Source organism: Coregonus lavaretus (assembly GCF_964263955.1).
Source record: "Coregonus lavaretus genome assembly, contig: HAP1_SCAFFOLD_1599, whole genome shotgun sequence".
Taxonomy (NCBI): Eukaryota; Metazoa; Chordata; class Actinopteri; order Salmoniformes; family Salmonidae; genus Coregonus; species Coregonus lavaretus.
The window spans coordinates 83,786-97,500 of record NW_028164308.1 but is presented as its reverse complement, the minus strand read 5'-3'; the positions used below and the strand labels follow the sequence as shown (position 1 = coordinate 97,500).

The window sequence follows — 13,715 nt, the reverse complement described above, 5'->3', positions numbered from 1 at the left end:
TCATTAGTACTTGTTTTGTGAAAGTCTCATTTACATGATCAGTACATAATTAATGAAAGTCTGAGCTACTTGTCTGCACTTACCTGGGATAGAATATAGGTTCTTTGGGCTTCCTCCACCATGACTAAACTAGCATTGATGTAGTCATTTTCAGAGTTTTCAAGTTTAACACGACTGTGATCATCTGAAACCAGAGACAAATATATTTAAAATGTGTAAATTAAAACGATTGATAATCGTCGAGGTGCAAGTATTCATCACAATGATGACTAGTGTAGGGTACTTCATAAATTATAGTTAGACAAAATACTTACAGGGGCTGACATCTCTATATCGGTTTCGATTCCGATTCTCTGGAAGTTTTGCCATTTTGTATGAATATTCACTGGCTTGGTTTCGGATTTCCTGAGAAAGCATGAGAACAAATACCAGTCAGTGACTGTGAATATGATTATCATTAAACTGTGTACAGATCAACAGCAACTAGCAGCAGACATCTGAAGTTGCAGCACTAACAAACAAGCCATCAACTTCTGAGAAAGGCTTACTCCTGGCTACTGGGTATACACTACCTAACTAATTAGCTAGGTCAGCTTACTACTGGGTATACACTACCTAACTAATTAGCTAGGTCAGCTTACTACTGGGTATACACTACCTAACTAATTAGCTAGGTCAGCTTACTACTGGGTATACACTACCTAACTAATTAGCTAGGTCAGCTTACTACTGGGTATACACTACCTAACTAATTAGCTAGGTCAGCTGACTACTGGCTATACACTACCTAACTAATTAGCTAGGTCAGCTTACTACTGGCTATACACTACCTAACTAATTAGCTAGGTCAGCTTACTACTGGGTATACACTACCTAACTAATTAGCTAGGTCAGCTTACTACTGGGTATACACTACCTAACTAATTAGCTAGGTCAGCTGACTACTGGGTATATACTACCTAACTAATTAGCTAGGTCAGCTGACTACTGGGTATATACTACCTAACTAATTAGCTAGGTCAGCTTACTACTGGGTATATACACTACCTAACTAATTAGCTAGGTCAGCTTACTACTGGGCATACACTACCTAACTAATTAGCTAGGTCAGCTGACTACTGGCTATACACTACCTAACTAATTAGCTAGGTCAGCTTACTACTGGGTATATACTACCTAACTAATTAGCTAGGTCAGCTTACTACTGGGTATACACTACCTAACTAATTAGCTAGGTCAGCTTACTACTGGGTATACACTACCTAACTAATTAGCTAGGTCAGCTGACTACTGGCTATACACTACCTAACTAATTAGCTAGGTCAGCTTACTACTGGGTATATACTACCTAACTAATTAGCTAGGTCAGCTTACTACTGGGTATACACTACCTAACTAATTAGCTAGGTCAGCTTACTACTGGGTATATACTACCTAACTAATTAGCTAGGTCAGCTGACTACTGGCTATACACTACCTAACTAATTAGCTAGGTCAGCTTACTACTGGGTATACACTACCTAACTAATTAGCTAGGTCAGCTTACTACTGGGTATACACTACCTAACTAATTAGCTAGGTCAGCTTACTACTGGGTATACACTACCTAACTAATTAGCTAGGTCAGCTGACTACTGGCTATACACTACCTAACTAATTAGCTAGGTCAGCTGACTACTGGGTATACACTACCTAACTAATTAGCTAGGTCAGCTTACTACTGGGTATACACTACCTAACTAATTAGCTAGGTCAGCTGACTACTGGGTATACACTACCTAACTAATTAGCTAGGTCAGCTGACTACTGGGTATACACTACCTAACTAATTAGCTAGGTCAGCTTACTACTGGGTATACACTACCTAACTAATTAGCTAGGTCAGCTCACCTCTATATCCCTGTCTATAGTCATATCCCTGTCCCTAGCCTAGAACCTCTACTATAACTGTCTATCCTATGTAGAATACACAACCACATGAGCCAGATATATAAACATGTTCAATTATTCACATCATTGTGGTAAGAATGTGCCAAAAAAGCAGTCTGAATCGCTGATTTCTTTAGACAATGGCAACATTTCATCTTCAAAACGTGCAAAATGGATATGTGAATATTCATGGGTGTGAGCGGATTCCAATGATATATTATGTTATCCTATTAACTGTTTTCATAAACACAGAAGACTAGAAACTTGCCACATACACTACAATGGAAAATTCCATAGGAATGCCAACACGTTTTCACCTGATGATGAGAGCAACAGCAAACCATTACACGTAGCCAGTCTAAATGAAGATGTTTTCTTAGCAGATTGGTCTGTTACTAGAATACTTCAAGTAAATATAAATTGGCCTCAACAGGCCCAACATTGGATTCTACTACATTGTAATGGAATGTACCCAGCAGGTTTATAGTCCTCATAATGAAAACAGCTACTAGGATAACATTGGATATCATTGTAAATCAGCTCACATCCATGACTCTATACATGTAAATATCCATTTTACATGTTTGAAGATGAAATGTTGCCATTTTTGATCATAACATCTTCAGAAATCAGCGATTCAGTCAGCTTTTTGGGCATATTCTTATCACAATTATATTTATATATCTTATATTTATATATCTGGCTCATGTGGTTGTATATTCTACATCACTATGAACATTTTTGGGCATCCTACAATTCTATTTCATGCAGGTATGGTCCTTTGAAATTGTCCAATAAGACCTCATTGGGTTGTTGGGCGGCCATATTGGGAAAAGGCTTCTGTGGGGGTTAATATGTGAATTCTGTGATGGCCCTGTAAATACAAATCTTTTTTAAAACCCTGTTCTAGCTCTGTGTGTGTGTGTGTGTGTGTGTGTGTGCAATTTGCTGCTTCTATAACCAAAGTCACATAACTAAAACATAGCTGCCCCGTTACAATCGCACAATATGGGTGACTTTGAAACAATAGTTGTAGTTGGTGCTTTCAAAGTTGGCTACATTATATATAATTTTACAAGTAATTTCATGACCTTTCAGAACCACCTTTTTAAAGCTATTTATACAGGTAATTCTGATATGTACACTAGAGGTCTGTTGACCTGTACATTCTGCAAATGTCTCTGATGGATAGCTGTAAATCTAAGCATTCCAATTATATATGATTAAAGATTAAAATACGAAATAAAAGTAACAAATAATTAAAGAGCAGCAGTAAAATAACAGTAGGGAGGCTATATACAGGCGGTACCGGCACAGAGTCAATGTGAAATAACAGTAGGGAGGCTATATACAGGAGGTACCGGTACAGAGTCAATGTGAAATAACAGTAGGGAGGCTATATACAGGAGGTACCGGTACAGAGTCAATGTGAAATAACAGTAGGGAGGCTGTATACAGGGGGTACCGGTACAGAGTCAATGTGAAATAACAGTAGGGAGGCTATATACAGGCTATATACAGGGGGTACCGGTACAGAGTCAGTGTGAAATAACAGTAGGGAGGCTATATACAGGGGGTACCGGTACAGAGTCAATGTGAAATAACAGTAGGGAGGCTATATACAGGCTATATACAGGGGGTACCGGTACAGAGTCAGTGTGAAATAACAGTAGGGAGGCTATATACAGGAGGTACCGGTACAGAGTCAATGTGAAATAACAGTAGGGAGGCTGTATACAGGGGGTAGCGGTACAGAGTCAATGTGCTGGGGCACCGGTTAGTCGAGGTAATATGTACATGTACAGTCGTGGTCAAAAGTTTTGAGAATGACACAAATACTAATTTTCACAAAGTCTGCTGCCTCAGTTTTGATGATGGCAATTTGCATATACTCCAAAATGTCATGAAGAGAGATCACTGTCATGCTGATTGAGTTAGAATAACAGACTGGAAGCTTTAAAAGGAGGGTGGTGCTTGAAATCATTGTTCTTCCTCTGTTAACCATGGTTACCTTTGAGGAAACACGTGCCGTCATCATTGCTTTGCACAAAAAGGGCTTCACAGGCAAGGATATTGCTGCTAGTAAGATTGCACCTAAATCAACCATTTATCGGATCATCAAGAACTTCAAGGAGAGAGGTTCAATTGTTGTGAAGAAGGCTTCAGGGCGCCCAAGAAAGTCCAGCAAGCGCCAGGACCATCTCCTAAAGTTGATTCAGCTGCGGGATCGGGGCACCACCAGTGCAGAGCTTGCTCAGGAATGGCAGCAGGTAGGTGTGAGTGCATCTGCACGCACAGTGAGGCGAAGACTTTTGGAAGATGGCTTGGTGTCAAGAAGGGCAGCAAATAAGCCACTTCTCTCCAGGAAAAACATCAGGGACAGACTGATATTCTGCAAAAGGTACAGGGATTGGACTGCTGAGGACTGGGGTAAAGTCATTTTCTCTGATGAATCCCCTTTCCGATTGTTTGGGGCATCTGGAAAACACCTTGTCCGGAGAAGACAAGGTGACCGCTACCATCAGTCCTGTGTCAAGCCAACAGTAAAGTATCCTGAGACCATTCATGTGTGGGGTTGCTTCTCAGCCAAGGGAGTGTGCTCACTCACAATTTTGCATAAGAACACAGCCATGAATAAAGAATGGTACCAACACATTCTCCGAGAGCAACTTCTCCCAACCATCCAAGAACAGTTTGGTGTCGTCCAATACCTTTTCTAGCATGATGGAGCACCTTGCCATAAGGCAAAAGTGATAACTAAGTGGCTCTGGGAACAAAACATCAAAATGTTAGGTCCATGGCCAGGAAACTCCCCAGACCTTAATCCCATTGAGAACTTGTAGTCTATCCTCAAGAGGCGGGTGGACAAACAAAAACCCACAAATTCTGACAAACTCCAAGCATTGATTATGCAAGAATGGGCTGCCATCAGTCAGGATGTGGCCCAGAAGTTAATTGACAGCATGCCAGGGCGGATTGCAGAGGTCTTGAAAAAGAAGGGTCAACACTGCAAATATTGACTCTTTGCAAAAACGTAATGTAATTGTCAATAAAAGCCTTTGACACTTACAGAATGCTTGGAATTATACTTCAGTATACCATAGTAACATCTGACAAAAATATCTCATAACACTGAAGCAGCAAACTTTAAGACCAACACTTGTGTCATTCTCAAAACTTTTGACCACGACTGTAGGTAGAGTTATTAAAGTGACTATGCATAGATAATGGCATGAAACAAACTGTGACTACACACAGAAAACTACCACTGCTGCACTGCTAGCACACATGTTTCAACTCTAGGATATAAACCTTGAAACAAATCACAGACAACTTCGGCCTAAGTGAGCCCGATTGGCCCCCTGGCTCATGGACTACTAGTGTGCTTGTAAATGTATGAAAAATAAATAAATCAAACATTAGCTATAACACTCAATAACCAGAATTAGAAAACAGGACTATGTGTTCCCTGTGGCCGAGTAGGTGTATATATAGGTTATTAACTAACGTTAGTGTTCTGGACATCCACTTCCTTGTAATCCGCCCAGTTTCCTAGATATGGCATTAGCAACACATGCGCACATATTATTTCAGGAAGTCTTTGCGACTTCTCAGAAACAGGCTAGCCAGCTAATGTTGATGCACGTTTTCCGGAAGTCTGAGTCTTTTCCTGTAAAGCGTATCAGTTTATTTTTCAGGATGAACACCAGTTTGACCAGCATTATCCATTCAATATACGGTTAAAGGGACATAGTTTGGGCTAGTATGATGGATAATGTGCATAATTGCTAGCTAGTAACCGGCAGATAGCTAGCTAGCCAATTTAGCTACCTAACGTAGGCAACCAAAAATAACACATTGAATGCCCAACTTACATTGTAAAGGTTTTGCCACTGCCCAGACGAATCTATGTCCTCAAACTGTTGATCCATTTTGGTATTGTGGATGTCTTGCTAAAAATAGTATTTGAATGTTATCGTTGTCAATGGTAAGTTAGCTGGCTAGCCCCGACTGACAGCCATCTACAGCGGAGAGTCAGCCAACTGTGTGTGTGGGGGGGGTAGTCACCTACGTCATCTACGCCAGGGGTTCCCAAACTTGGTCCTGGGGGGCAGGTTTTGGGGTTTTTTGCCCCTAGCGCCACACAGCTGATTCAGATAATCAAAGATTGGTGATGAGTTGGTGATTTGAATCAGCGGTGTGTTGCTAGGGGCAACAACCAAACCGTTCCCCAGGAACCGAGTTTGGGAAAACCTGATCCACGCATGCGCTCTCGCTCAGCCCGTACACAAGATAACTCAATATTTGTACGGATGGAAAGGTTTTTATGGTTTTAAATTAGTACTAAAGACTGGCACCCAGACCCAGTGAAGTTTCTTTCGAACGATACGTTAATTTCGCGTAGCTACACTCTCGATTGACTCTAGCAAATACAAAATGTTTTTACCGCCCTTTGTGGTCACCATGTGAAGTGTGTGAACTGTTGCTAGCTACTGGCGCCAAGACCGGGAGCCGCAGGACAGCAGCGTCCATTCTGAGGAAAGAAAACGGAGCTACTAAATAAACATGTTTGTGGCTCGTAGCATTGCAGCGGATCACAAAGATCTAATCCACGATGTTTCCTATGATTTTCACGGCCGGAGAATGGCAACTTGTTCAAGTGACCAAAGTGTCAAGGTAAAAAAACAAGTGAACTAAGCTAGCTAACTAGTAGCAGGCTAGCTTGCTTGCTAACTCTTTACCTTATCGATATTGAAATAAATAGCTGATTCAGCAACCAAATTAACTGCAGCTAACTAGTTTAATTGATGACTATTACCCACTTTAGAGAAAAGTAATTAACTGACAATATTAAAACAGCTTGCTAACGTTAACTAAGCCAGCCAACCAGATTGCAAGCCATGTAGCTAGCTTGCTATGCTAGCTGGATGTAAACAAACTGCACAGACTGTAACCAGCGCTTGGCTTAGTAAAACATTATCAATGTTCTTCCTCCTTCAGGTTTGGGACAAGAGTGAAAGTGGGGAGTGGCACTGCACTGCCAGCTGGAAGGCAGGTCTATTTTATTTATTACATGCCAAGATTTAAAAGTATGTTTATAAGTGTCTGCTTTGAATTGTAGCTAGCTACTAGGCCTAGCAGTAGCTATCTTCTCTCCCTTTGAAAGGTCTTTGCCTATTAAATTCTGAAATGCACTATGTAGAATGAAGGTTTGTAATTGACTCGTCTTTGCAGACACACAGCGGGTCCGTGTGGAGGGTGACATGGGCCCACCCTGAGTTTGGACAGGTGCTAGCCTCCTGCTCCTTTGACCGAACAGCTGCCGTGTGGGAGGAGATCGTTGGGGAGTCAAACGACAAACAGAGGGGGCAGAGCCACTGGGTAAAACTCCTGGACATTCAGCTACGAGCCTGTTCCCACATCTATTTGTACTGTCTCACCAATTCAAATTGTCTTTGTCATGCCAGTTTGGCACATGCCGGTCTTGTACCAGGCTATTATCCAGCCACTGCAGTAAAGGGATTCTCTACCCAAGTGATAGAGTCAAGGAGACATGCGCCCCATGATCGGCTATGAAAAGCCAACTGAGATTTATTCCTGATTATTATTTGACCATGCTTGTCACTTATGAACATTTTTGATCATCTTGGCATGGTTCTGTTATAATCTCCACCCGGCACAGCCAGAAGAGGACTGGCCACCCCTCATAGCCTGGTTCCTCTCTAGGTTTCTTCCTAGGCTTTCGCCTTTCTAGGGAGTTTTTCCTAGCCACTGTGCTTCTACACCTGCATTACTAGCTGTTTGGGGTTTTAGGCTGGGTTTCTGTACAGCACTTCGAGATATTAGCTGATGTAAGAAGGGCTATATAAAATAAAATTGATTGATTGATTGATGCGCCCGGATGTACAGTATCTGTAACAAACTCTCATTCTGTTTAGATAAAGAGGACGACGCTGGTGGACAGCAGGACGTCGGTGACGGATGTGAAGTTTGCTCCTAAACACATGGGTCTGATGCTGACGACGTGCTCAGCAGACGGGGTGGTGAGGATCTACGAGGCTCCAGACGTGATGAACCTCAGCCAGTGGTCCCTGCAGCACGAGATCTCCTGCAAACTCAGCTGCTCCTGTATCTCCTGGAACCCCTCCAGGTCTGCTTCACTGAGTCGGTAGATGTAGGCCTAATTTCAGTCTACGGTCATTTGACTATCGGTTGCGTGAAACCAGTCAGTGATTTTTTAAGATGAATATCACTTTATTCGTCAATTGTACACAATGTCCAATGAACTGAAATGTGACTTCTGCTTTGATGAACCAATGGCAGTGTTGCTGATTGTGCACTGCACACGCTAACAGCCCTGTGTCACGTTCTCTATAGCTGGGGTATTCAACTCTTACCTGACGAGGTCCAGAACCTGCTGCTTTTCTGTTCTACCTGATAATTAATTGCACACACCTGGTGTCCCCGGTCTAAACCAATCCCTGTTTAGAGGGGAACAATGATCAAGGTCCAGAGTGTTCCACTGCTGTGACAATGCATTTGGAGCGCTCCGGCAGCTGTAGATACTAATGAGCTATTGTATTGATGACTATTAACAACATGTTACCTAGTTTAATAACTGTCTATTTATAATTTTCTCCTTAGCTCTCGTGCCCACCCGCCCATGATAGCAGTGGGAAGTGATGACAGCAACGTGATGTACGGTGGGAAGGTTCAGATCTACGAATACAACGAAAACACTAGGTCAGTCCTATTACATGATTAGCACAACAAACATTAGGTCAGTCCTATTACATGATTAGCACAACAAACATTAGGTCAGTCCTATTACATGATTAGCACAACAAACACTAGGTCAGTCCTATTACATGATTAGCACAACAAACACTAGGTCAGTCCTATTACATGATTAGCACAACAAACACTAGGTCAGTCCTATTACATGATTAGCACAACAAACACTAGGTCAGTCCTATTACATGATTAGCACAACAAACACTAGGTCAGTCCTATTACATGATTAGCACAACAAACACTAGGTCAGTCCTATTACATGATTAGCACAACAAACACTAGGTCAGTCCTATTACATGATTAGCACAACAAACACTAGGTCAGTCCTATTACATGATTAGCACAACAAACACTAGGTCAGTCCTATTACATGATTAGCACAACAAACACTAGGTCAGTCCTATTACATGATTAGCACAACAAACACTAGGTCAGTCCTATTACATGATTAGCACAACAAACACTAGGTCAGTCCTATTACATGATTAGCACAACAAACACTAGGTCAGTCCTATTACATGATTAGCACAACAAACACTAGGTCAGTCCTATTACATGATTAGCACAACAAACACTAGGTCAGTCCTATTACATGATTAGCACAACAAACACTAGGTCAGTCGTACAGATAGATGACATTATTGGGCCCCGTGTAGCTCAGTTGGTAGAGCATGGCGCTTGCAACGCCAGTGTTGTGGGTTCGATTCCCACGGGGGGGCCAGTATGAAAAAAAAAAAAAAAAAAAAATGTATGCACTCACTAATTGTAAGTCTCTCTGGATAAGAGCGTCTGCTAAATGACAAAAACATGTTAAAAAAAAAATTATGACATTTTACAGGTGGAGCAGATGGTTACATGAACCCCCCAGTTCCCTTGAAATAAAGCTATTCTATTTTATTCTACTGTATCATGTTGTTAGACAATTTAGCTCTTAAAATAGAGGACTCTATCTTTGATCAGGAAATATGCCAAAGCTGAGACGTTGATGACGGTGACTGACGCGGTGCATGACATAGCCTTCGCCCCTAACCTGGGGCGGTCCTTCCACGTGCTCGCCATAGCAACCAAAGACGTTCGGATCTTTAAGTTGGTCCCTTTGCGGTGAGTGTATAAATGTAGTTGTTGTTTCTGACTATAGGAGAGGCAGAATAGGACTGTAATGTGTGAAGTACATATTGAGAGTTTTCTAATAGATATTAGCTGTTTCTTTTGAACTGGCTGTATTGTCTAAGTAGTATGTAGATCACAGCAGTGTTAGTCTATTATATTGACCTGTTCTGCATATCCCTCTCGTCTGACAGGAAGGAGAGCAGCTCAACAGGCCCTACTAAGTTTGAGGTTCAGATCGTGGCTCAGTTTGACAACCACAACTCCCAGGTGTGGAGAGTCTCCTGGAACATCACGAGCACCCTGCTGGCCTCCTCAGGAGACGACGGCTGTGTCCGGCTCTGGAAAGGTAGAGTACATATCTAGGATGGACTGAAAAGGCTGTGTCAGGCTCTGGAAAGGTAGAGTACATATCTAGGATGGACTGAAAAGGCTGTGTCAGGCTCTGGAAAGGTAGAGTACATATCTAGGATGGACTGAAAAGGCTGTGTCAGGCTCTGGAAAGGTAGAGTACATATCTAGGATGGACTGAAAAGGCTGTGTCAGGCTCTGGAAAGGTAGAGTACATATCTAGGATGGACTGAAAAGGCTGTGTCAGGCTCTGGAAAGGTAGAGTACATATCTAGGATGGACTGAAAAGGCTGTGTCAGGCTCTGGAAAGGTAGAGTACATATCTAGGATGGACTGAAAAGGCTGTGTCCGGCTCTGGAAAGGTAGAGTACATATCTAGGATAGACTAGAAACATTGATTCTATTAATGATGCACTCTGGGATCTTAAAGGTGTGCTATGCGGAAATCGCTCCGCCATTTCCTGGTTGCTAAAATTCTAATAGTTCGCCTAATTTCCGTTGGTGAGAAAACATGCAACTATAGTGGAGAGAATCACTGTACTGACTAAACCGCTGTGAAATATATATTTTCCATAACCAAACATATTGTATTTTCAGCTGTTTGAAGCTGGTGCACAAAACCAAAAGTAAAAGACATAAAAACAATAACTTATGTGTGTCAGGCTCTGGAAAGGTAGAGTACATATCTAGTATAGACTGAAAAGGTTATATTTCTATGTGTATTTGGTCGGGTCGCCCAAAAAGTTACCGTATTATATATATTATATTATATATATTATTATTATTACCGCGCTATAAGGCGCACCGGAGTATAAGCCGCAGCAGCTAAATTGAATGATATTGAATGATGTGTCCATATATAAGCCGCACTGGACTATAAGCCGCAGGTGTTTTAATGTTTAATACCTAGGAGGTCTTCTAGTGGCCGTTAGCTGTAAAAATCCATAGATTAGCCGCACCGTTATATAAACCGCAGGGTCGAAAAATTGGGAAAAAAGGCGCGGCTTATAGTCCGAAAATTACGGTACATATTGCAGCTTGAAGCACAACAAATTCGTAACACATCGCACAAAATGGATGACGTAGTGCAGAAAAAAACAGGGACCCGTTTTGGCTCGTGAGCACCACTTACAAAACTACTGGCTAAAATTGTAGAGAAGTTTGAGAGTGCATCTTTTAAATGACTTAACTAGTTGTAATATGAGGCAGAGCTGACGACTGACTGGCTCATAATATGTAAATCTATGCTGGAACTTGACAATGACCACTAGAGTTGGCAAGGCCGCACCAACAGGTTTGGGACCAGGCTAAAAGTCTGTGCAATAATTAAAGCCAATGGTTTAGCTGAAATAAAATAAAGTGCCATCTACTAGTGAACTGTGTAAGGTTCCTATTTCATATGTACACCACACATTTACACTATTTTAATTAGTTCTCATACCAATCTTCTGGTCCCCAGCCAACTATATGGACAACTGGAAGTGTACAGGCATCCTGAAGGGAGACGGTAGTCCTGTCAACGGGTCGTCAGGACAACCCAGTGCCATGAATACCGTGGTGGGGTCGACTGTCCAGACCTCCCAGAGTGCACTGAACGGCTCTGCTGCAGGAAGGTAGGAGGCTACGCCCACTGTCGGAGCTGACGACTGACTGCTTTCCTCTCTCTGGGCCTGACTGTCCCTGCAGCACTGACCCCTCCCTGGGTCAACTGACCACAACTGGCACCGTGGGCTGCACTCATTCAAAGAGCTTGGCTTCTGGCAAGGCCCAGCAGGTCAGACCCAGCACATAGGCCTGCTCTCTGCTAGGCCTGTCTGCTAGTCATAAAAGGAGTGTTTGGGATGGGGTTTGCTACAGTTGAATGTTAGCACAACATCAGGTTGCTGTTTTATTGGACACTTTTATTTTTGGTGATTGATTGTTTACACAATTTTAGGTTGAGGGAACAAGAATGTTATTTTGAAGAATATAATTTTTTGATTAGTTACAATTACAGATGTCTGTCATCGTCACATAATGCCCCAGAATGCCCCAGATATTGAGTTTAAGCTTTTGTCATTTCATGGTCTTCATACCAGGGCCAAACATACAAACTTGCTAAAATTGAATACTTTACTCTTTTGATTTAATCTTCTTATGATAGAATGTAAATAATGTTTGGTGGGCATATTGATAAAAAAATAAAATCATATTTTCAATATTTTTATTTTTTAAACAAAGTTGCCAAAGTCTTTGCATGGTGGAGGAACATCTGGACTATAATCTGGTAATAATCCCTATTAACCTGCTGGTAATCTGTCATTAATCTGAATGAAATAGTGACTACAGGCCGGTAACCATACTAGTGCTTTGATAACACACAAAGTTAATATTGGCAAGTTTATATTCAATATTCCACCTTGTACTATACATCAACATTCCTTTCCAGGCGTTATACTCTCACCTAGTACTGTACGTTGGTTCATAATAAAAGTCTAATATGCCCTCGCTTGTGGTGACTATTCTGCCTTAAAATCCACTCCATTCTGAAAGGCCTCTGCTAACCTGTTACATTGTGACTGCATTGTGCAGCGTATTGTTTCTGTTTTTAATAATGACAACTTTTTCTGTACTGTCAATCTTGATAAATGCATCTTATTGTGATTTGTGTTCATGACTGTGTGTATGTCTGAATGAAGTTGTTCAATCTAATTGGAAATGAAGTAGTTTGCTTGCGTGTTATTATCCCGTTTCAATAAGGACTCGTCCCCGTGTGGTATTATCCCGTTTTCAACAAGGCCTCGTCCCCGTGTGATCTATTGGACGTGATGGGTGCTGCTTGATGCATGCACACAGGAAGGGCAGGAGAACCCCCTTTAGCCCTCGCCTGCGAAGCCTGACTGCCCCCAACACACTCCACCAGCCTGCAGACTATTCATCTAAAGCCCATTGACCAGCAGGCACCTCACTTCTCTATGGTGTTTCCATACGTGGGCAAGGATGCCACTGCTTCAGGAATACTTGGTTCTAATTGGTCGAGTGGGTGTTTTTGATTTATTTTAGATAACAGCACAGATCGGTAAAACATCTAAATGAATACCCCCCACAGTCTTCTGTTTTGTTCATGTGTCTGTTAGTTCTGCTGAATACAGTGTCTTTTGTTTTGTGTTCATCCTGCTTCTGCACGTCTTGCCCTTCACTTTTACTGTTCTGTATAGCTGCCTTCCTATTTTAATTCACTTCTCATTTCTCTGTTTTTGTTTGTTTATTTGTATCCCATTGTTGTCTGTTTCCTGTCTGGTCCATGTCTGTTTCCTGTTCCTGTCTGGTCCATGTCTGTTTCCTGTTCCTGTCTGGTCCATGTCTGTTTCCTGTTCCTGTCTGGTCCATGTCTGTTCTCTGTTCCTGTCTGTTCCTGTCTGGTCCATGTCTGTTCCTGTCTGGTCCATGTCTGTTTCCTGTTCCTGTCTGGTCCATGTCTGTTTCCTGTTCCTGTCTGGTCCATGTCTGTCTCTCTGTGTTGTTTCAGGTATTTCTTCCCCCCTCTGGACGCC

General features: G+C 42.0%; 2 protein-coding genes across 2 annotated transcripts in view; one reads left to right on the top strand and one right to left on the bottom strand.

The window, feature by feature from the left end:
• LOC311117197 (tyrosine-protein phosphatase non-receptor type 2-like) overlaps positions 1-5,894 on the bottom strand; it is a 10,602-nt gene extending 4,708 nt beyond the window's left edge. Inside the window, exons 1-3 of the mRNA XM_084192176.1 lie at positions 5,805-5,894; positions 315-405; positions 84-184 (exon numbers count right to left, since the gene is read on the bottom strand). Of these exons, the coding sequence (XP_084048302.1) occupies positions 84-184; positions 315-405; positions 5,805-5,861 (249 nt within the window). The 5' untranslated portion in view covers positions 5,862-5,894. The remainder of the gene's footprint in view (positions 1-83; positions 185-314; positions 406-5,804) is intronic.
• Positions 5,543-12,665, top strand: LOC311117198 (nucleoporin SEH1). Its single transcript, XM_084192177.1, has 8 exons — positions 5,543-6,606; positions 6,931-6,981; positions 7,165-7,311; positions 7,869-8,080; positions 8,575-8,673; positions 9,685-9,825; positions 10,026-10,180; positions 11,642-12,665. The coding sequence occupies exons 1-8, from the start codon at positions 6,496-6,498 to the stop codon at positions 11,797-11,799; spliced, it is 1,074 nt and encodes a 357-aa protein (XP_084048303.1). The 5' UTR covers positions 5,543-6,495; the 3' UTR covers positions 11,800-12,665.
• Positions 12,666-13,715: the final 1,050 nt, after the last annotated feature.